The sequence below is a fragment of the Oncorhynchus mykiss genome, chromosome 23 (assembly GCF_013265735.2).
Source record: "Oncorhynchus mykiss isolate Arlee chromosome 23, USDA_OmykA_1.1, whole genome shotgun sequence".
Taxonomy (NCBI): Eukaryota; Metazoa; Chordata; class Actinopteri; order Salmoniformes; family Salmonidae; genus Oncorhynchus; species Oncorhynchus mykiss.
The window spans coordinates 10,512,769-10,535,315 of record NC_048587.1 but is presented as its reverse complement, the minus strand read 5'-3'; the positions used below and the strand labels follow the sequence as shown (position 1 = coordinate 10,535,315).

Below are 22,547 nucleotides of genomic sequence, written 5' to 3'. Positions count from 1 at the left end.
ATTGATGCACTGTTGCTCTGCTGACTGGGGGCTGGAGGGCCACGATAACACACACATACACACACACACACACACACACTTACACATCACCTACACACACACACACACACTGAGTGAGCTGATCTTCAATCCTTTTGATAACTTGTTACTCTGAGAGAATGTTATATTCGTCTCACTCTCTCCACCTCTCTCCCTCCTTCCTCTTTCTCTCTGTCTCTCCCATTCTCTCTCTCTCTCTCTCGTTTGATTTCCAAATAAATCAATTAATTTTTACCTCATCCCGGGCACACAGCCAAAGGACCTCTCATTCATTACTCCTCCACCCCTCTTCCTTTCCTCCTCTCCCCACTCCTTGAATGTGAGTTGGCAAAAGTGTATCTATTGCTCATTTGTACGTTGAGGAAGATTGTGAGCCTGGCAGATTCTATTCAGAGTGGTGTAGGAAGTTGTGAGGCTGGCAGAGTGTTCAGATTGGTGTAGGAAAGTAACATGATTCAGATATGGAGTATCGTTGGTCCTGTCCTGTGTGTGTGTGTGTGTGTGTGTGTGTGTGTCAGCCCCAGACCATTATTCCTCCTCCACCAAACTTTACAGTTGGCACTAGGAATTGGGGCAGGTAGGGTTCTCCTGGCATCCGCCAAACCCAGATTAATTTGTCTGACTGCCAGATGGTGGAGTGTGATTCATCACTCCAGAAAATGCTTTTCCACTGCTCCAGAGTCCAATGGTGACGAGCTTTACACCACTCCAGCCAACGTTTGGCATTGGGAGTGGTGATCTTAGGCTTGTGTGCGGCTGCTCGGCAATGGAAACCCATTTCATGAACTCCCGACGAACAGTGCTTGTGCTGACAATGCTTCCAGAGGTTAGTTTGGAACTCGGTAGTGAGTGTTGCAACCGAGGAGCAATTTTCAGCACTCAGTGGTCCCGTTCTGTCTGCTTGCATGCCCTACCACTTTGCGGCTGAACCGTTTTGGCTCCTAGATGTTTCCACTTCATAGTAACTGTCACTACCCCAGCATTACGCACTCCTGCCACCATCAGTACGCACACCTGCCTTCCTCCCGTCATGTGCATCGGCGATTATTGGACTCACCTGGACTCAATCACCTGTTTATTACCTCCCCTATATTTATCTGTTCCCCAGCTCTGTTCCCTGAAGCTGCATTAATAACATCACTTACAGTTGACCGAGGCAGCTTTAGCAGGGCAGAAATCTGATGAATTGGAAAGGTGACATCCTATGAAGGTGCCACATTGAAAGTCACTGAGCTCTTCAGTACGGGCCATTCTACTGCCAATGCTCATGTTTGGTTTACTCAGTGTAGAGTAGGCCGTCATTGTAAATAAGAATTTGTTCTTAACTGACTTGCCTGGTTAAATAAAGGTTCAATAAAAAATGTAAAAAGTAAAAATGGTTATGATGTTGATGATAATCATAACATTAACACCACATAATATTTATGTATAAATCGTTTCAGTAATAACCGGAGACCATACTGTGAAGTTCTGTGCTGTGTGCGTGTGTGTGTGCGTGCATGTCTTTTTATAGCTAATAATCCTTCATTACCTTCCCACTGTTTGTCTGCGCAGTCACAATCTGAATGAAGGACAATTACAGAAAGGGAGGGGAGACAGACAGACAGGCAGGCAGGCAGGCAGGAAGAAAGAAAGAAAGAAAGAAAGAAAAAAAGAAAGGAGGTAGAATTTAGACATACAAATGTTAATGATAATGCTCCGTTTGACTGATACAACACTGCCCTCTGGAGGAATGTTAGTGAATTCCAATCATGAATTGTTTAATGACTGTACTGACTAGTTTATTATGCATTATTAAAATGAGGTACCAATGAGCAAGAATAACATCGTTTGAGCAGAATACGGTACAGGTAATGCTGTATTTTGGCTTCGAAAGGAGGCTTCAACAAAACTTTGATAATGTGACTAAAAAGACAACATCCTCAAAGCAGATCCTTCAATGCTGCCAGGTCAGTGCATGTGTGTGTGCGAACATGGTTCTGTTTTGAATACAGTGAAGATTTTTCCTACTTTGTAGTCAGATTTGTCCGTTGTTGTAGTTCATGCCAAAAGGGTGTAGTTATTGTAATTAATCTGTTTTTGTTTCAGATCCCTTTTTTAAAATGTTTATATCCCCTAAGCTAATGATCTATGCAAATTATCTCCCCTTTCATTTACTCACAGTAATTGGAAACATGCTACCCAATTTTGAGTGCCATTCGTCAATGCCTCCCTCTTTCACTCACCTACAGTATACACACACACTCACTCACTCACTCACTCACTCACTCACTCACTCACTCACTCACTCACACACACACACACACACACACACACACACACACACACACACACACACATGGAAACACACACACAGCTAGATATTTGAATTAGCTTATTATCTTTTCAGAGGGATAATTCCAAAGGTAGAAGTCTACATCTGGAGGTGTTTCAACTGTCTGGCCACAGGCAAAGTTTTCCTCATCATAACTAATACACAGTTTGGCTGATTAGAAAAGAAGGTAGAACCATATAGTGTTCTTCAGTTTGTCCCCATAGGGAAACCTCTATGTAGGGTTCCCTCTGTAAATGTTGTTTATCTAGAAACCTATATGAAGGGTTATGCCTAGAACCCTCTATAAATTATTTTACCAAGAACCCTTTCATCTATGAAGGGTTCTTCCCAGAACTCTCTATAAACGGTTTTACCAATAACCCTTTCATCTTTGAAGGGTTCTTCCCAGAACTCTCTATAAACGGTTTTACCAAGAACCCTTTCATCTTTGAAGGGTTCTTCCCAGAACTCTCTATAAACGGTTTTTACCAAGAACCCTTTCATCTTTGAAGGGTTCTTCCCAGAACTCTCTATAAACGGTTTTACCAAGAACCCTTTCATATTTGAAGGGTTCCTCCCAGAACCCTCTATAAACAGATCTACCAAGAAACCTTTTATCTTCGCAGTGTTCTTCCCAGAACCCTCTATAAACAGTTCCACCAGCCTTATTAGCCTTTATTTCTTTATTATTCGTTTTTTTGAATCAGCTTTTTCAGAAGCAGCAGGTGCTCTTCCTGGGGTCCACAAAAAACACAAAACATGAAAAGTAACAGAACACTGATAAACTAATAGATAAGGACGATCACACAAATTAAAAATACAAGGATATGCAAACAAACAAAAAATCGTTAGAAATAAACTCTTTATGAAAGAATCCTTATTGCCTTCCTTCTTAAGTAATCAAAGAGCCCTTTCTTCCCAAAAAAAAACAGTTCTTAGGATGTAAAATTTTTTAGGTAAAAACCCTTTGCCTTACAAAGAACCCTCTACTTCCAAAAAGGGTTCTTCAGATGAAAACAGTTCTTGGTAGAACCCTATCCCTCTGCAAAGAACCCTTTCGCAACCCTTTTTTTTTCTATCTAGGGCTGTCTAAGCCTGTCTGTGTGTGTGTTTGTGTGTGTGTCCGTCCTGCCCTACCTACTACTCAGCAGGCCAACAGACACACCTACAGGGACGCAGCAGTCATCAAACCAAGACAGACGGTACAGGATTGAAATAGACAGAGGGATACAGGTCCGTGTCAGACAGGGCGTGGGGAATAATGTCAACATTTCTGCTGCCTCAAGCTGTGTTTAGACAGAGATGGAGGACCAGGTATTCACATATCATTATCTTACAGTTACTGTAGGTGTTCATAGTAAGATGCTGGTCTACCTAATGGTAGTAGATTTTACCTGGCATCTGAAACTACCAGCCCTCCAGTTTCCAGTTCAATTCCCACTTGTTCCATATTTAAACTAACAATCTTCCAGCTTTTCTCTTCCCGTCGCCACCTCCTGTAAGGTAGAGAATACAGTGATGAATGAATAATTGCTTTTACACAGTGAGGAGCTAGAGCAGAGGAGCCTGTTTTGGAATATGAGTTCATTTCAGCAGGATCTTCATCAGACACAACGTTGTATTTGATTATCCCAGCCATTTGCAATAAGCTCAGAATCTACGAAGGACCTGATCCAGGTCAAGAATGTGTGTGTGCGTGCATGTGTGTGTGTGTGTGTGTTAGTATGACATGGAATGGGAGCTATTGAACGCATGTCTCTAGAATGTGTCCTGACTGACAGACAGACCGCTCATTTAACTGAGCTAGTTACAGTGAAATGGAGGACATTCTCAGGATATCAGGACACGCACGCACACATACAGACAGACACGCAATCAAGATATAGAAAATAATGATCCTATTGTTGTCTCTTCAGTCTGAGCATAAAAGGTTGCAGTATAAAGACAACTCGGTTTGAAAAGGAAAAGGTTTCTCAGTTTGCTCGACTTCCAAACTGTCATTTGGAACATGCATCAAACCTGCAGCAGTCAGATCCAGAGAACCTCTCAGATCTCGCTCTCGCAGGTAAGCAGACAAACAAGATGTTCTCTACATGGCACCACATGACCTTCATATCACAGACCTGTCACTATCACTGAGAATAGATGGAAATTGAATCCATGTAGAAAATTGGCTTTGGCTTGACAATGACATGATCAACATCACAAGCAAACAACTGTAAGACATCAGCAGCACACTATACAGTGCATTCGCAAAGTATTCAGACCCCTTGACTTTTTCCACGTTTTTTGTTACGTTACAGGCTTATTCTAAAAGGAATTACATAAATTTTTTCCCTCATCAATCTACACAAAATGACAAAGTGAGAACAGGTTAAAAAATGTTTGCAAATGTATTAAAAATAAAAACTGAAATACCATATTTACATAAGCATTCAGACCCTTTGCTATGAGACCCTTTGCTATGAGACTGTCACACCCTGACCTTAGTGTTCTTTGTTTTCCTTGTTATTTTGGTTAGGTCAGGGTGTGACATGGGTGATGTATGTGTTTTGTCTTGTCTAGGGCTTTTGTATGTTTATAGGGCTGTTTCCTTTCTAGGTGTTTATGTAAGTCTATGGTTGCCTAGATTGGTTCTCAATTAGAGGCAGGTGCTTATCGTTGTCTCTGATTGGGAACGATATTTAGGAAACCATGTTCTGTGTGTATTTTGTGGGTGATTGTTTCCTGTGTCTGTGTTTGTGCCACACGAGACTGTTTCGTTGCCAGTTCACTTTGTTGTTTTGTATTTGTGTTCATGTTGAGTTTTCATATTAAATACCATGGACATTTACCACGCCGCATAAGGCAATAAGGATCCTTGTTTCACCTCTTCAGAGGAAGAGGAGCAAATCTGCCGTGACAGAGACTCTCACTACTCTGGACGGTTCTGACTTAGAATATGTCAACAACTGTAAATACCTAGGTGTCTGGCTAGACTGTAAACTCTCCTTCCACACTCACATTAAGCATCTCCATTCCAAAATGAAATCTAGAATCGGCTTCCTATTTCGCAACAAAGCTTCCTTCACTCATGCACCAAACATACCTTCGTAAAACTGACTATCCTACCGATCCTTGACTTCGGCGATGTCATTTATAAAATAGCCTCCAACACTCTACTCGACAAATTGGATGCAGTCTATCACAGTTGCCATCCGTTTTGTCACCAAAGCTCCATATACTACCCACCACTGCGACCTGTATGCTCTCGTTGGCTGGTCCTCGCTACATATTCGTAGCCAAACCCACTGGCTTCAGGTCATCTATAAATCTTTGCTAGGTAAAGCTCTGCCTTATCTCAGCTCACTGCTCACCATAGCAACACCCACCCGTAGCACACGCTCCAGCAGGTATATTTCGCTGGTCATCCCCAAAGCCAACACCTCTTTGGCCGCCTTTCCTTCCAGTTCTCTGCTGCCAATGACTGGAACGAATTCCAAAAATAACTGAAGCTGGAGACATATCTCCCTCACTGACTTTAAGCATCAGCTGTCAGAGCAACTTACCGATCGCTGCAGCTGTACACAGCCCATCTGTAAATAGCCCAAATAGAGTAAAATCATTAACCTTTGATATAGCTTAGATCTACAGAGGACTATGATCCCCTCTTTACTCTGGTTAACTACCTAATGATATTGGAGAGTTCTTCTTAGTTCAGATAACGATCGTTAGAAGTAACGGACGATTGGCTGAGTTACAGAGGACCAACCCGTATGGCTGAGTTACAGAGGACCTTCTCTATACCTTTGACAGACAACCACCTGTGAGCTGTTCTTGACAGGTCTGTTACTATGGACCGAGTCAACTCTGCAATGTCAATACTACCTACTACAGACAGAGTAGGGGACAGAGAGAGTGAAACTCTACATCGTCATCACTTCTGACCTGAGTGGACGTACCATGGCTTTCTACTGGCAGATAGTGGGAGACTGAACAAGAGAGAGAGAGATCAAGTTGGACAGAGATATAAATGCGACTTTGAGGGACCGAAGGGGGTCTGAGCTAAGGTGAGCTCTCTTGGATTGACACGGATAGACCGAGGGAAGGAGAAAAAGAAAGAGGGAAGGGAGAGATCTCTCTCTCTCTCTCTCTCTGGGACAGTGTGTCAAGATGCAGTTGTTTTTCCGTGAAGTGTGGGAGATGGAGGGATTGCAAACCTTGGGGATACTCCTGGTGGTCTGTAGCTCCCTCAAACTGATGCACTTCCTGGAGCTCATTGATTTCTCCTCAGAAGGTAAGATACAGGGGTCTGAGGGATGGATATGAGACAGGGGATAGGGGGAGGAGAATAGGCAAGGTTATGGGCTGGGGACAGAAGTAGGAGCTTCGGGTTAGGGAGAGGGTTAGGGACATGGATTAGGTTTGGCGACAGGGGTAGGTTGCGATTAGGATGAGGATAAGCTCCAGGGACAGGGAAGGGTAGGAGGTAGAGATAGGGGTAACTGTAGAGTTTCGGTAAAGGATAGTCAGGCTTGGGCTGTAGCATGTTCTGGGGCAGAAGTAGGTGTAGAAGGTGGTGATTCAGGCCGGGGTAGTGATAACTGTAGGGGAAGAAGGGAAAGAGATAATAAAAAATATTAAAAAAGGGAATGTTTCTGGTTGTTATTCAAGGCAGGAACGTCTGTCTATGTGCGGCATGAAGACTATATCATTCAGCTGTCCGATAAATGGTGGACTCTATTGGCTATAATTCAGGTGTGTGTGTGTGTGTGTGTGTGTGTGTGTGTGTGTGTGTGTCCATGTGTGTCCATGTGTGTCCATGTGTGTGTGAAACCCAGTAATTAGTCTCCATAATATGGTACTCACATGAGCTGGCACTGTCACACTGGGCCATGCTAATGCGCCCTAACCCAAACATATGTGTGTGTGTGTGTGTGTGTGTGTGTGTGTGTGTGTGTGTGTGTGTGTGTGTGTGTGTGTGTGTGTGTGTGTGTGTGTGTGTGTGTGTGAGTGAGACCCAGTAATTAGTCTCCATAACACGGTACTCACATAAGCTGGCACTGTCACACTGGGCCATGCTAATGCGCCCTAACCCAAACATACGTAGTAAATGAGCATGACCTGATTTCTCCCTATCATCAGGTGTGTGTGTTGGTGGTTTGGGAGATGTGGGGCAGAAATAGCTCTGCATGTGTGCCTAGTCTCTCTGTCCTCTCGCACTCTTCTCTGTGCCTAATGAGCTGTGGACTGGGACAGTCTATGGTTTATATTAGTACTGGAAAGATGACATTTTTTGGATAGTGGGTCATGAATTGTGGCAGTTTGAGGTTAATAGTAAACATGTTTTTTCTAAACGTGGTTTGTGTATGGGTACCCTCAAGGGAACACAAGGCAGAGTTAGCCGAAAAGACCCCCAAAAAATCCAGACATTCTTTGACTTGAGATGATAGGGTCCATTTCATCAACTGATTTTCCTCATTACGTAGGTAATAATGTCACCCTGTGTGTGTGTGCGTGTGTTTTGGCTAGAGACGGAGCAGTATGTGAGTGACTCAGCCCTGGTGGCCATATGGCTATGATTACCCTGCGTGGGCCAGATCACAATTACACACACTACATCCCATCTCCCCGGGCTAGTGTGTGTGTGTGTGTGTGTGTGTGTGTGTGTGTGTGTGTGTGTGTGTGTGTGTGTGAGTACCTCTAGCTGTAATATCTAACCTTGAGCTGCATATTTTGGCAGCACACCTGTAGGGGGTAGGACAAGGTAAACAGGTCAACAGCTTGTCGTTAAAACATAGTCGTTTTTATGTCAACCTGTGTTGGTGTGTATGTTGGGTGAGCTGCCGTGGGGCATTCAGGTTCCCAGATGACAGAGGGCAATAGAGAGCTATTGTGAGCAAAGTGAGACATCTGTAATCCCCCCCCCCCAGCCTTCCCACCTGGGTAAAGAGTTTCCACCTGGGTAAAGAGTTTCCACCTGGGTAAAGAGTTTCCACCTGGGTAAAGAGTTTCCACCTGGGTAAAGAGTTTCCACCTGGGTAAAGAGTTTCCACCTGGGTAAAGAGTTTCCACCTGGGTAAAGAGTTTCCATCTCTTTAGCTAATTCAGACCGGAGTAAATAAAAAATGATGCTGAAAAAAGGAGAACCCTACATTTCTCTAAGCTTTCCTTTGCTGTAGTATTCCACTACTTTACCTGTGTAATTCAATCTCTGTAATTGCAAAACACTTTATTGACAAGCACAAATTATAAGGTACAGTACTTGCTGGCAGAATCCCATCCACACACACACACACACACTCTCTCTTTCTCTCTCTCTCTCTCTCTCGCTCTCTCAAGTGCACACACCCTGGGCCAGAGGGCTGACTGGAACTGTGCTACGTGACCAGATGTATTATCTGAGGCATAATGGGCTGCCTGGTCAGCCTTCAAATGACGCCAACAGACTCCCAACGACCAGCACAGACCAGGAGAGAGGAAGAGACAGGGAGAAAGAGAGAGGTAAAGAGTAAGATAGATAGAGTGTACTGATATACAATACAGAGTACAGAAGTGTATACATGTATTGGTATAGTTAGGGTTAAGGTTATACAGTACTGGTCTCTATCATGGCCTTCATCCCTCAGACTGCTGGAGTTCTACTAAAAGGTGTGAAGTTGCTGTTACCATGGAGACGCAAGAGTAAGTCCCTCTCTTCTTATCTTTTCCTTAACCTTTAGTACACAGAGGGATGCAGTATTGTTGTACTTGGGTTGTACTTGTACTGTTTGTGTGATAAGATGGGGTGAGTAGTGAGTAACATGGGCTGATTTCTGGTGGATGAGTTCTGATGGAGATGTTCTGATGGATGATTTCTAGTGGATGAGTTCTGATGGATTAGTTTTGGAGTTCTGATGGATGAGTTCTGGAGATCTGATGGATGAGTTCTAGTGGATGAGTTATGCTCTGTGAGAATGTGAGGACTGGTGGGGTTTGAGTTGTTCGATTAAGGTCCCTGTGAATCTTGATCGAACAGATAGCTCAAGGTCGTTTCCATGTAATAGGACCCATGAGCACCAACATGTGAAGTTCATAGGAGCATGTCAAATTGGGTGTCAAATGAAAGCTATTTTTGAGAAAAGAAGGCATATATACATTTTTCAACCATTTTGTGTCCTTAAAATTAGGAATTTAAAAAAGTCTGAAAATGTATTAGAAATATATCAAAACATAATAATGTTGAAGTAAAGACCACTGCCAACTAAGAGCATGTCACGCCCTGACCATAGAGAGCCATTGTTTCTCTATGGTGTAGTAGGTCAGGGCGTGACTAAGGGGTGATCTAGTATATCTATGTCTATGTTGTGTTCTAGTTTCTTTTTCTATGTTGGTGTTTTGTATGATTCCCAATTAGAGGCAGCTGGTAATCGTTGTCTCTAATTGGGGATCATATTTAATTAAGTAGTTATTTTTCCCACCTGTGTTGGTGGGATCTTGTTTATGTGTAGTTGCCTGTGAGCACTCCATTGTCTTCACGTTTCGTTCATTCTTTATTGTTTTTGTGCCTTTCAGTTTAATAAACATGTGGAAATCATATCACGCTGCACCTTTGTCCGATAATTCTTACAACGAACGTGACATAGCAACACATTTTAGTTTAGGATCATTTTTCTGCGTTCTGTAAATTTAAGAAACATTGCCTTGTGCCTTGAAATTCCGTTACCAAAAACCCACATATCTTTAAGATATTTTCGAATAATGAAAGTTCACAGAAGTAACAAGAAAATGTAGATCTATCAATAAGGTATTTTTTTTTTACTGATATCAATTTTGTTAATGAATTAAGTGATTCAATCTCAAAATTCCATTACCTAATCGGAAAGTGAATTTCTGCAATTCAATTGGCTACAATGGCAAATTGTAGTATTAAAGGTTTAGGTTCACAATATTGTACTGAACTCTACTGTACTGAACTCTCCTGTACTGAACTATACTGTACTGTGATCTACTGTGCTTTGCTTTGATGTCCAAACTTGTAAATCATAGATGTCTATGATTGGTTCAGATTTGGCCCGGACCAACCAAATATAGTCTTGTTTGGGGGCAAAGTTCATTAAAATAATAGCCAGTGTGTAAAATAATACCCAAATATGCAAAGGAGGATATTGAATATTTATACCTTTCTGTACCTATCACCAAGAAGAGAATTACATTCATATCCATAATTATGCATTTCTTTGTAGTACAGATCAGGGACCCATGATAAAATTCCGTTACCGTGTGTAAATCCATTTCACTTACTTACAATAACCAAAATAGTTTTTTCAAAGTCAATGTGTCATGTCATAGTCATAAACTGAGGGAGATTTTTACTGAAAGTCTGGTACCAAACTTTGCATCTGTTCAGTGTAAATTGTTAAAAGTAGTCCTTGAGTTGTATGGTTTGAAATCAATGTTTTTTGTGTGTCATACATTTTAACTGACAAATCCGTTATCGTTGAATTACCCTCAACTGGCTTATCGTATTATGGTAGCCTAGGAATTGTCTAGAAATTGTGCTGCATTAATTCCTTCATCTCTCTGAAAATATTACATAAATGTGATTCCTACCTCATAAGAACCTTTTATCTTGCTCTGTTTGCCAATGACTCCCCCGTAGAGGTCTGTGTATGGTGGTGTAAGCTAATAGCTGAAATGGACGCCCGTCCTAGAAAAGCCAGGTCAGCGAACCAAACCGCAAACCGCTGCCCTTACTATGGGAGACTGCCGCGCATGCCTCAATGCTTGTTGCTTATGCTGTGCGTGCGTGCATGCATGGCTGTGGGTTTGCATGTCATTTTATGTGCATGTGCAGGTCTACGTCTGTGAGATTGTGTTTCTGTGTGTGCTCTGTCTAACCTCTGCTATGGTTGGTGATTACAGGTAACACTCCCACCATCAAAAGTAAAAAGACTATAAAGCAGAGATTCCTCAAGCTGCTCCCCTGCTGCACGCCATCCGTTGCCGCCTCAGTCAGTCAATGCAAGTGACTCTTCACTCTCTACAAACACACGGGAGCGCAAATGCGCACACACACACCCACGCAAACACACACACACACAATATATATCTGGATATACTGTATCTCAGTATCATTGGACTGTGTGTTTTGGTCTCCTGGGGAAATGATGATATTTTTGTCTGATGTGGTGTGTGATAGAGTCTGATGTGCAGAGGTGAGATGGGGACAGACAGTCACCCATGCTAACCTGCTGGGATAGGAGGAGAGAAGGAGTGGGGGATGGATGTCTTCAGCTGACCGTGTGTGTAAGGAGGTTTGGATAGAGGGAGGAGTGGAGAGAGAAATGGATGACGAGGGAGAGATGTAATGTGAGGATCATATCATTTTGGTTGACGATCTGATGGCTTTTGTCGTTAAACTGTTGTTTCGATAGGTTACCACTACTTACCACTACTTTCACTGAACGTTATCGTCAATGAGTACATCAGTTTACTATTTAACCTCTGCATAGATATTCAGGAAACTGACAGTGTGATGTTGATATTTTCTATTGATGACTTGACGACTATGTGTCTTCCTTTGTGCTCTTCAGTTTAAGAGAATTGTAATATAATGTAGATGTAACGATTACTCATCTAGCTGTATGTTCAGGTAATGCTACAATAGTGTAATGATGTATCAAAAGTTGATCATTAACAATGATACACACTGAGTGTACAAAACATTAAGGACACCTTCTTAATATTGAGTTGCACAGGGCTGCTGGCCCATGTTGACTCCAATGCTTCCCACACTTGTGTCAAGTTGGCTGGATGTCCTTTGGGTGGTGGACCATTTTTGATACACACAGGAAACTGTTGAGCTTGAAAAACCCAGCAGAGTTGCAGTTCTTGGCACAAACCGGTGTACCTGGCACCTCTACAACCATACCCCGTTTAAAGGGGTATTTAACTTCAATATTTTGTCTTGCTTTTCACCATCTGAATGGAACACATACACAATTCATGTCTCAATTATCTCAAGGATAACAAATAATTATTTACCCTGTCTCTTCCCTTCATCCGCACTGATTTGAAGTGGATTTAACAAGTGACATCAATAAGGCATCATAGCTTTCACCTGGCCAGTCTATGTCATGGACAGAGCAGGTGTTCCTAATGTTTTGTGCACTCAGTGTACTTGGTTATGTTTTGAATTACTAGTACCAGTTATAAGGTGTGCCAGGCAGGCACCTGTAGGAGTAGCCTATAGGTACGTATATATAACATACAGTACCTCTCTCTGTCCCACAGACAGCGTAGAAGACGACTTTGAGTTGTCCACTGTGTGCCATCGACCAGAAGGTCTGGACAAACTACAGGAGCAGACCAAATTCACCAAGAAGGAACTACAAGTTCTCTACAGGGGCTTCAAGAATGTGAGTCTAGGGATGCGGGAGAGGGTATGGGGATGGAGTTATGGGATGTTAGAAGCCTGCGGCTGAGGATGGGGGTTGGGAAAGGGGAGGAAACTACAAGTTCTCTACAGGGTTTCACAAAGTTTTCTCTAAGCAAAGCTGTTTTGATATATACAGTTGAAGTCGGAAGTTTACATACACCTTAGCCAAATACATTTCAACTCAGTTTTTTACAATTCCTGACATTTAATCCTAGTAAAAATTCCCTATTTTAGGTCAGTTAGGATCACCACTTTATTTTAAGAATGTGAAATGTCAGAATAATAGTAGAGAGAATGATTTATTTCAGCTTTCATTTCTTTCATCACATTCCCAGTGGGTCAGAAGATTACATACACTCAATTAGTATTTGGTTCAGTGCCTTTAAATTGTTTAACTTGGGTAAAATGTTTCGGGTAGCTTTCCACAAGCTTCCCACAACAAGTTGGGTGAATTTTGGCCCATTCCTCCTGACAGAGCTGGTGTAACTGAGTCAGGTTTGTAGATCTCCTTGCTCGCACACGCTTTTTCAGTTCTGCCCACAAATGTTCTACAGGATTGAGTTCAGGGCTTTGTGATGGCCACTCCAATACCTTGACTTTGTTGTCCTTAAGCCACTTTGCCACAACTTTGGAAGTATACTTGGTGTCATTGTCCATTTGGAAGACCCATTTGTGACCAAGCTTTAACTGATGTCTTGATGTTGCTTCAATATATCCACATACTTTTCCTGCCTCATGATGCCATCTATTTCGTGAAGTGCACCAGTCCCTCCTGCAGCAAAGCACCGCCACAGCCGTGCTTCCCGGTTGGGATGTTATTCTTCGGCTTGCAAGCCCCCCCTTTTTCCTCCAAACATAACAATGGTCATTATGGCCAAACAGTTCTGTTTTTGTTTCATCAGACCAGAGGACATTTCTCCAAAAAGTACGACCTTTGTCCCCATGTGCAGTTGCAAATCGTAGTGGGTTCAGTGGGTTCTTCCTTACTGAGCGGCCTTTCAGGGTATGTCGATTTTGGACGCGTTTTACTTTGGATATAAATACTTTTGTACCTGTTTCCTCCAGCATCTTCACAAGGTCCTTTGCTGTTGTTCTGGGATTGAGTTGCATTTATCGCACCAAAGTACGTTCATCTCTAGGAGACAGAACGTGTCTAATTCCTGAGCAGTATGACGGCTGCGTGGTCCCATGGTGTTTATACTTGCATACTATTGTTTGTACAGATTAAAGTGGTGTTTGGAAATTGCTCCAAAGGATGAACCAGACTTGTAGAGGTCTGCAATGTTTTTTCTGAGGTCTTGGATGATTTCTTTAGATTTTCCCATGATGTCAAGCAAAGAGACACTGAGTTTGAAGGTAGGCTTTGAAATACATCCACAGGTACATCTCCAATTGACTCAAATTATGTCAATTAGCCTATCAGAAGCTTCTAAAGGCATGACATCGTTTTCTGGAATTTTCCAAGCTGTTTAATATCACTGTCAACTTAGTGTATGTAAACTTCTGACCCACTGGAATTGTGATACAATTATAAGTGAAATAATCTGTCTGTAAACAATTTTGGGAAAAATGACTTGTATCTTGCGCAAAGTAGATGTCCTAACCGACTTACCAAAACTATAGTTTGTTAACAAGAAATTTGTGGAGTGGTTGAAAAACTAGTTTTAATGACTCCATCCTAAGTTTATGTAAACTTCCTACTTCAACTGTAATAGTAGAAGTATATAGATGTTAGCAGACTTGCAAATTGACTCTGATCCTGTTCTTTTCTGCGTTGTTGTTTTGTAGGAGTGTCCAAGTGGAGTGGTGAATGAGGATACCTTTAAAACCATCTACTCTAAATTCTTCCCCCAGGGTGGTGAGTTAATGACCTTTAAACCTTTGACCACTGATTTTTAACATAGTATTTCCAAGGTCTGATACTCCCCAAAGTAACGGACAAATTGAACAAGGATAGCAACATTTGACACCAATGACATGTGTGATGTCCCATAGAATATATATTTTTTAACATTATGTCAGTGCTACTTACAGTAGGACACTTACACGGCTGTGTTTGAAATTATATTTAGGTTGAATTTTTTTTCAACTGCTTGTTACAGGTGGATAGTGCCTTGTTTGAAATGACATTTATGTACTCACAACTTGTTTGATCAAGTTACAGTAGGAAAGGGTCTTTGGGTCTTGTTCTCAATATATTCATCCACTTGTTTGAGGATTTTTTTTGTATGAAGTATTCCCAGATATATTTTCTACGATACATTTTGTACATCTTTGTACTTTCAGATTCGGGTGCGTATGCACATTTCTTGTTTGAGGCCTTTGACACTAACAAGAATGGATCAGTTAGTTTCGAGGTAAGACTATTTTTACTATTGTCTACTTCCTAAGGGAGTGAGGAAAAACTCTGTCTGTAAATATGCAGTTGTAGCAGAATACATGCCTTTCCTCTCCTTTTCAACACACACACACACACACACACACACACACACACACACACACACACACACACACACACACACACACACACAAACAACCTTGTTGATGAACACACTGGTGAGCATACAATGTATTGCAGTGAGCCACATAATCTTCTTTGCTGATGCTATAGCCCCAGACAACTCGTATTGTGATATCACAACACAATATATGACCTTCCTCTCACTCAATGTTAATAAATAGCTTTAAATAGCTTGTATGGATGGTTATTAACTTGTAGTGGTGGAAAAATGTTACATGTTGAACGCTGGCGAGGAATTTTTTCTGTCTTCTCACAGGACTTTGTGATTGGTCTGTCTATCATTCTGAGAGGAACGATAAATGACCGGCTGAACTGGGCCTTCAACCTGTACGACCTGAACAAAGATGGCTGCATCACCAAAGAGGTAACACACACAGATGCACACAATATATCTACCATTCTGAGCTTTCTGTGTTCTAAATGTGACCGGTTACAGGAGGCGTTTGACACTAGGTCCTAGTTCACAGGCCATTAAAAATCATTATTTTTGTTATTTTTTTAAAACCTTCTTGAACTTTCATGTGCCTTAATTACAAATGTGTATGAGATCTGTAAATATCAAGAAAAAAATAGCCTAGTTTTACCCAAGGAGAAAGCACTGAGCAATTCAGGGAGAAAGACAGGATACTTCCTGGCTAGTTATGATTGGCTGACATAATTGTGTCATTGGAAATGCAGAGAGATGAGTCCTGATTGGTCTGTCATGTTACAGGCTTCTGTCTGTAACATAATGGGGGCTTCCCTGAGGGGTATCCTATGAAGCAGTTTTGAGGAGTTAGCGAGGTAACTTTGGTCAACTCTGAGTTCAACTCGAGATAACCAGTCATACGAAAGTTGTTCACCTTTTAGCTAGGTAAATATCTATGTCAACGAATCCTTCACAACTCACGGCTAACTTCACATACCCTGAATCAAATGACTGAGCCACGAGTTGAGGACCAACGAATTCAGATTCCCTCCCTCTTGCAAAGATTGCATCATCCCTTTCATTTAAGGAAGACAACTGATTTAATATTTCATTATTATTGTTTTTTTTTCTGCAAAATGTTAAAATATATCTGTTACGGTTTTGAAAGATGAAAGAGAGGCGGACCAAAATGCAGCATGGTTATTTGTATACATCATTAATAAAGATGAAAACACAAACAGTATACAAAAACAATAAACATGAATGAAAGGGGGGAAGAAAAAATAAATAAAAAAAATACCTAAACAGCCTATCTAGTGCAAACAAACACAGAGACAGGAACAATCACCCACGAAACACTCAAAGAATATGGCTGCCTAAATATGGTTCCCAATCAGAGACAATGATAAACACCTGCCTCTGATTGAGAACCACTTCAGGCAACCATAGACTTTTCTAGATAACCCCTCTATACCACAATCCCAATACCCACAAAACCCCAAGACAAAACACACCACATAATTAACCCATGTCACAGCCTGGCCTGACCAAAATAATAAAGAAAACACAAAATACTAAGACCAGGGCGTGACAATATCACATTACACATTTAGCAATGACAGAATGCATTTTAAACTTCACGCAATGGACACTTTTGTTTGACTTGATAATTTGTTTTTTTTATTCATAGATATGCACACCAAAAACGGCATTAACGATAATTTAGCTGGGTTTAAGTAAAGAGACTACTTTCTGGAGGACAATGCCATGCTGACTCACAAAAATGTGATTTTCCTGTGTTTTAAATATATTTCCACACTATGAGGTTGGAATAATACTTTTAAATTGTGAAAATGAAGATAATGCCCATTTAGTGTCAAAGCTGTTTGAAAAGACACCCTGCAAATTCAGCCTGTTTTTGCCTTCCATGATGAAATTAACAAGCGGTTAATGAATGTTCAGTGTTGCCCTCCCCATTAAAACAACTCCTAGAGTCCTAGCAAAATTCTCGCAATGGGAATTTTCTCCAAGTTATCTCCTAAATGGGATAACAAGTTTATCAACTTTTAAAGCAGCATAATGTTCCCAGGTTTACTCAACTACACTGTATGATATCTATACTTTAAAAAAAAATTAAAAAATAAGCAAATCACTTACATTTGACATAAGCCTCAATAGAGAAATCAGACACAAATCTAAAGTCTATTCTAAAATGGACAGTTCTTAAATTGACCATCAATCTCAGATTGGAGAGTGATTGACAGATCTTGTACTGTGGAAGTAACCCTGTGTCATCTCTCTCTCTCTCGCTTTCTCTCTCCCTCTCTGTAGGAGATGATGGATATAATGAAGTCTATCTATGATATGATGGGGAAGTACACATATCCCTGTATGCAGGACGAGGCGCCCAGAGAACATGTGGAGAGCTTCTTCCAGGTCAACAGACACTTTCTGTTTATCAAAGCCCTTGAGCAAGGCACTTAACCCCCAAACTGCCCCACAGGCAGGCACTGATTGACATTTGACACATTTTTCCTCCCCTTTTTCCCTTCTAGAAAATGGATCGTAATAATGATGGGGTGGTCACTATTGATGAGTTCATCGAGTCATGCCAAAAGGTAGGTTGTGTGTTTTTATTTAAAGTTATTTAAGTGACCAGATAAGGAGGAAGGGAGACTGTATTTTATACCCAAGTATTAACACAAATATTGGCATACTGCCTTTTCAGAAATTACACAACAAATGTGTCATCTTAATTAAACATATAAAAAAACAAATAAATGAAATAAAAAATGTAAATATTTTACATTCAACTTATTTAATCAACAACAAAATTTCCCCTCCTCCACAAAACATACCGCTCCTTCATAAGTTCACTTCGCCTCAAACAATGGGAGATCTTTTACAGCCGAGAATAAAATCCACTTTTATTCTCGCTTTTATTAATCCTTTAAAAACACATCTTACATCCTTACCATATCCCTTGTCAATATTTCTGAGTAGGAAAAATAAAATAGACATCTTAGCATGTTCCAAAATAAAACAGTTGACATTTTCTTTTCTGTTGCTTACTGTATTGAAATCCCAAAATTAAAACGTGTTGTTGAAAATCTCTACTACAGCTGTAAACAAAGGCTTTCAAAATAGGTTTTATCCTCTCTGTAAAACAGTGAAAAATAGTTTCTTATATTACAAAAAGGACATCCATCTCCATCATCTGAATTAATGACAGATACAAAAGCATCAACTGCAATGATGCCATGCAAAACCTCCATTGCATATCACCAGTGCCCTTTTGTACCGGTGGCTCTCCATGCTGGCTTTACCTTTTCATCAAGGCCCAGTTTTACCCTCCAAGGAGTGTCTTTTCTATTTTCCAATGTATCTTTATTTTATACCTTGACACACCCCCTATATAACTCCTTCCCATTCACCTCATCCAAACCCACCTCTTCCAATCCTCTCAAATCCAGTAATTAAACCTTTCTGTCTGGCTCTGGGATATTAGGTGTAACTTGGAAAATGGGCGTCTTCATCTTGTGCCTGTTTCTTGTGACTCTTGCGCATAATCTACTCTTCTGCTGACAGAGCCTTCCTGCAACATCCAGCAGTTGTCCGACAACCCTTTCCGACCTCACCCCCAAATGTTCAGCCACCCATCCTCCATCCATTAAGGTGGGCCCAGCCATGGCCATTCACTGCTTCAGGGTGATGATTTTGCTCTTCTCCAGCATCCTGGAGAAATGTGTAACCGCTCTAGTTGTACAATACAATCTTGCCCCATAATACACCAGAGGTTCCTCCAGCAGCCAATGCACTGACTCCACTGGAGTGCTTCTGGACACCTTCATTATGCTCCAAACCCTAAGAAGGCCTCTGTTAAACGGAGGTACTCCATCCCTAGAAATCTGACTACTATCATCCAAGTATAAAGCCTTTAAATCTAATCCCCCAGACCTTCTGTAATACCAGACCTGCCACCCCTCTCCAAACCACATTTTTCGGTCCATAAAGCAATCTTTGAATAAACTGAAACCGGAAAGCAGCAGCCTTACTAGCAAGATGTACAAGACACCTTGTGGAACCCGGTGATATTTATCTCTACAATAATTGCCTGTATCTTGGCCAGAAGGCCAGACCATGGCTCTAATCATGACAACCAATGCCACAGTGCACCCCTGTATGACATTCAAGATAACAACCACCGCCATCTCCTCATACCCCCTTCCACCATTTCAAACACCCCATTCCAATTTTTTTCCATTGTCCCCTCATCCCCTATGATACTTAAAAACTCCCTTACAGCATTGGTGTCCCCCCTGGCAAAGCCATGATCCCTCCAAACCATTTCCCAATCTGTAATTATCATTATTTTATTTAACCTTTTTTTTTTAAACTAGGTAAGTCAGTTAAGAACAAATTCTTATTTACAATGAAAGCCTTGGAATAGTGGGTTAACTGCCTTGTTCAATGGGCAGAACAACAGAATTTTTCCTTGTCAGCTCGGGATTCAATCCAGCAACCTTTCGGTTACTGGCCCAACGCTCTAACCACTAGGCTACCTGCCATCCAAGGTACAGCACAACTTTTTTCCCAATTTACCTTTGCAGAGGATATTCCCTTAAACCGATCAACCATGAGACTCAAACTATCCACCTCTGCTTGACCTTTCACCTAAATAAATACATCATCAGCATAGGCTGAGAGACGAATAGGAGGAATATCCTCTGAAAGGTGCACCCCTTCAATGCGACTTCTAATGCTATTTAGTAGTGGCTCTATAGCGATGGCATTCAACATTCCCGGACAACAAACACCCCTGCCTCATTCCTCTACACACTTTAAAAGGTGCATTCAAACCAATGTTACTTTCAATACACTTTCAATGTCACCATATATGACCCTGATAATGGCAATAAAATCAGAGCTAAAACCAAAAGCCACAAAATGTATTTTCCTGATCAATTGAAATTAGACCAGTATCTAATCCAATAGCCCTAGAGATGTCCAAAAAAATCCTGAATCAGGGAAATGTTATCCCCTATCTGCCTGCCGGGAACACAGTAGGACTGGTCCGTGTGTATGATTTGCCCCATCACCTCCTTCAGCCTGTTGGACAAAGTCTTGGACAGGATCTTACAATCAGTGCACAATAAAGCCACCGGCCTCCAGTTCTTCACTTCCCTAGGGTCACCCTTTTATGGCAGTAGGGTGAGGACAGCCCTTCTGCATCTTATCGTAGTAACTCTCCGGTCAAACTATGGTTAACTACTGCTACCCAATCCTCTCCCAACATAGCCCAAAAGACTTAAAAAAGTCAACGGGAAGCCCATCAATACCCGGTGCCCTTTCATATTCCATGCCTTTTAATGCAGTGTATTGCTTCTGCAAAGACAATGGTTGACCTAGTTCGACCTGAGCTTCTGCAGCCACATGTTTTATCCTCTTTGTGCTCACACTTGTAGAGCTCAGCTTAGAACTCTACTGCTCTCTTTTATAATTTCACTAGTGCTAGTGAGCTCCTTTCCAACAGCTGATTTGAGGCAATGAATAATTCTTCTTTGTCCATTCTTCGTCAATCTCTAAACCAAAGAAAATTTTGGATGAGGCATCCATTTCAGAGATTCCCTGAAAATGTATTCTCACCAATGCCCCCTGTGCTCTGATACCCAGCAGGTCTGCCAATGCGTTTTTTTCCCTCTTGAGTGCCTTGAATATGGCCTCAATCTCCCGTGGTCTCAACTAACGTCAGGAGTTCCACTATTTCAGACTCTAGGGCGTTCATTGATCTGGTGATATTTCTGGTGACATTCATCGTGTACTGATTACATAATTGTTGAATCTGGATTTTCCCTGTATCCCATCACCACCTCTCCCAGAAAAAACTACAACATTTCCTGTAGTAAGCATCACTCAATAAAGTTATATTAAAATGCCAGTATGTGCTTTCAGGTTTAACAGCGTTAATATACACCACCTCTGTTATTAAACAATGATCAGAAAATCCCACTGGGGTTATAACACTTGATTTACAGAGCTGAGATTGATGCTCAAAACAATAAAACCTATCTAACCTGGCCAGAGAGATAGTGTTCTCTCTCACATTGGTCCATGTGTACTGTCTCGTGCCTCCATTTTGACTCTGCCAAATATCACATAGTTAATGTGTTACAAAAAGGCCTTTTAAAAAAGTCCTTGAGGCTATATGAGGTTCTTTGTGATTTCTGTCTAAATCACTGACTGTGCAGTTAAAATCCCCAGCAAGAAATAAATAATCCTCAGTACTACATTTCTCAATGGTATTTGATAATGTCTCTAAAAAACATACCCTCTCAACTGCCACTATGGGGCATGTACATTTATCAGACACACAGTGATGTTTTCATTTTCATGATGTTTTCATAAAAATTCAGTGTAGAAAACGTATGTCACTTCCCTTTCACTTTATTAAATCATACACTACGGCTCTTTTTTTACGTCTCTTGCCCCATTTACGTTTAAAGAATGAATCTTAACTGCTCATGGCTGGGAAAAAATACAACGTTAAGGCTGCGACTGAACTGTTTCATTTCCTTTAGAATTGACCTAACTTGTCACTCTCGTGACCACTTTCTTTAGTCTAGCAATTTCTGGGCTTGACAACCCCCCCCTTTATTTTTTATATCAGAAACTTTGCTTATTCAATAAACAATTCACTTTCAGGAAAAACAAATCTGATACATTATACATTAATCCTGCATATATTTTTTTCCCTTTTGCCAAATTCAGAAATTGACATACTTTTTCAATCCAATACCTCCCTTCCACTCCCTTTCTCTCGCTATTTTGTTGTGACGCATCAGATGCCTCATTAGATTTATCAATCTCTACCTTCCTCTTAAAATTAGAACCTTCATCACCCCTTAAAGTCTTCCTCTTATTCCTCGGTACTGTAACGGCTTTCTTCTATCTCCTCCTCGGAGGTGTAGCAAGGATCGGACCAAAATGCAGCGTGTAGATTGCGATCCATGTTTAATGAACAAACGTAAACATGAATTAATACAAACACTACAAAACAAAAGAACGTAATGAACGAAACAAAAACCGAAACAGCCTATACTTGTGTAAACTAACAAAGACAGGAACAAGGACACTAAGGACAATCACCCACGACAAACTCAAAGAATATGGCTGCCTAAATATGGTTCCCAATCAGAGACAACGATAAACACCTGCCACTGATTGAGAACCACTCCAGACAGCCATAGACTTTGCTAGATCACCCCACTAGCTACAATCCCAATACATACACACCAAAACCCCAAGACAAAACACACCACAATACAAAAACCCATGCCACACCCTGGCCTGACCCAATACATGAAGA

At 41.2% G+C, this 22,547-nt stretch overlaps 1 protein-coding gene across 4 annotated transcripts in view; it reads left to right on the top strand.

Annotated features, from left to right (window-relative positions):
• Window positions 1-22,547, top strand: part of LOC110502255 (Kv channel-interacting protein 2) — a 96,760-nt gene that overhangs the window by 68,231 nt on the left and 5,982 nt on the right. For 2 of the 4 annotated variants that reach the window (XM_021580155.2, XM_021580154.2), the window contains exons 2-7: window positions 12,608-12,732; window positions 14,541-14,610; window positions 15,039-15,109; window positions 15,530-15,637; window positions 17,513-17,617; window positions 17,737-17,799. In XM_021580155.2, the coding sequence (XP_021435830.1) occupies window positions 12,608-12,732; window positions 14,541-14,610; window positions 15,039-15,109; window positions 15,530-15,637; window positions 17,513-17,617; window positions 17,737-17,799 (542 nt within the window). Of the gene's footprint in view, window positions 1-6,037; window positions 6,630-12,421; window positions 12,733-14,540; window positions 14,611-15,038; window positions 15,110-15,529; window positions 15,638-17,512; window positions 17,618-17,736; window positions 17,800-22,547 lie in introns of those variants that run through there. The other 2 variants (XM_021580157.2, XM_036960829.1) reach the window with 2 other exon arrangements.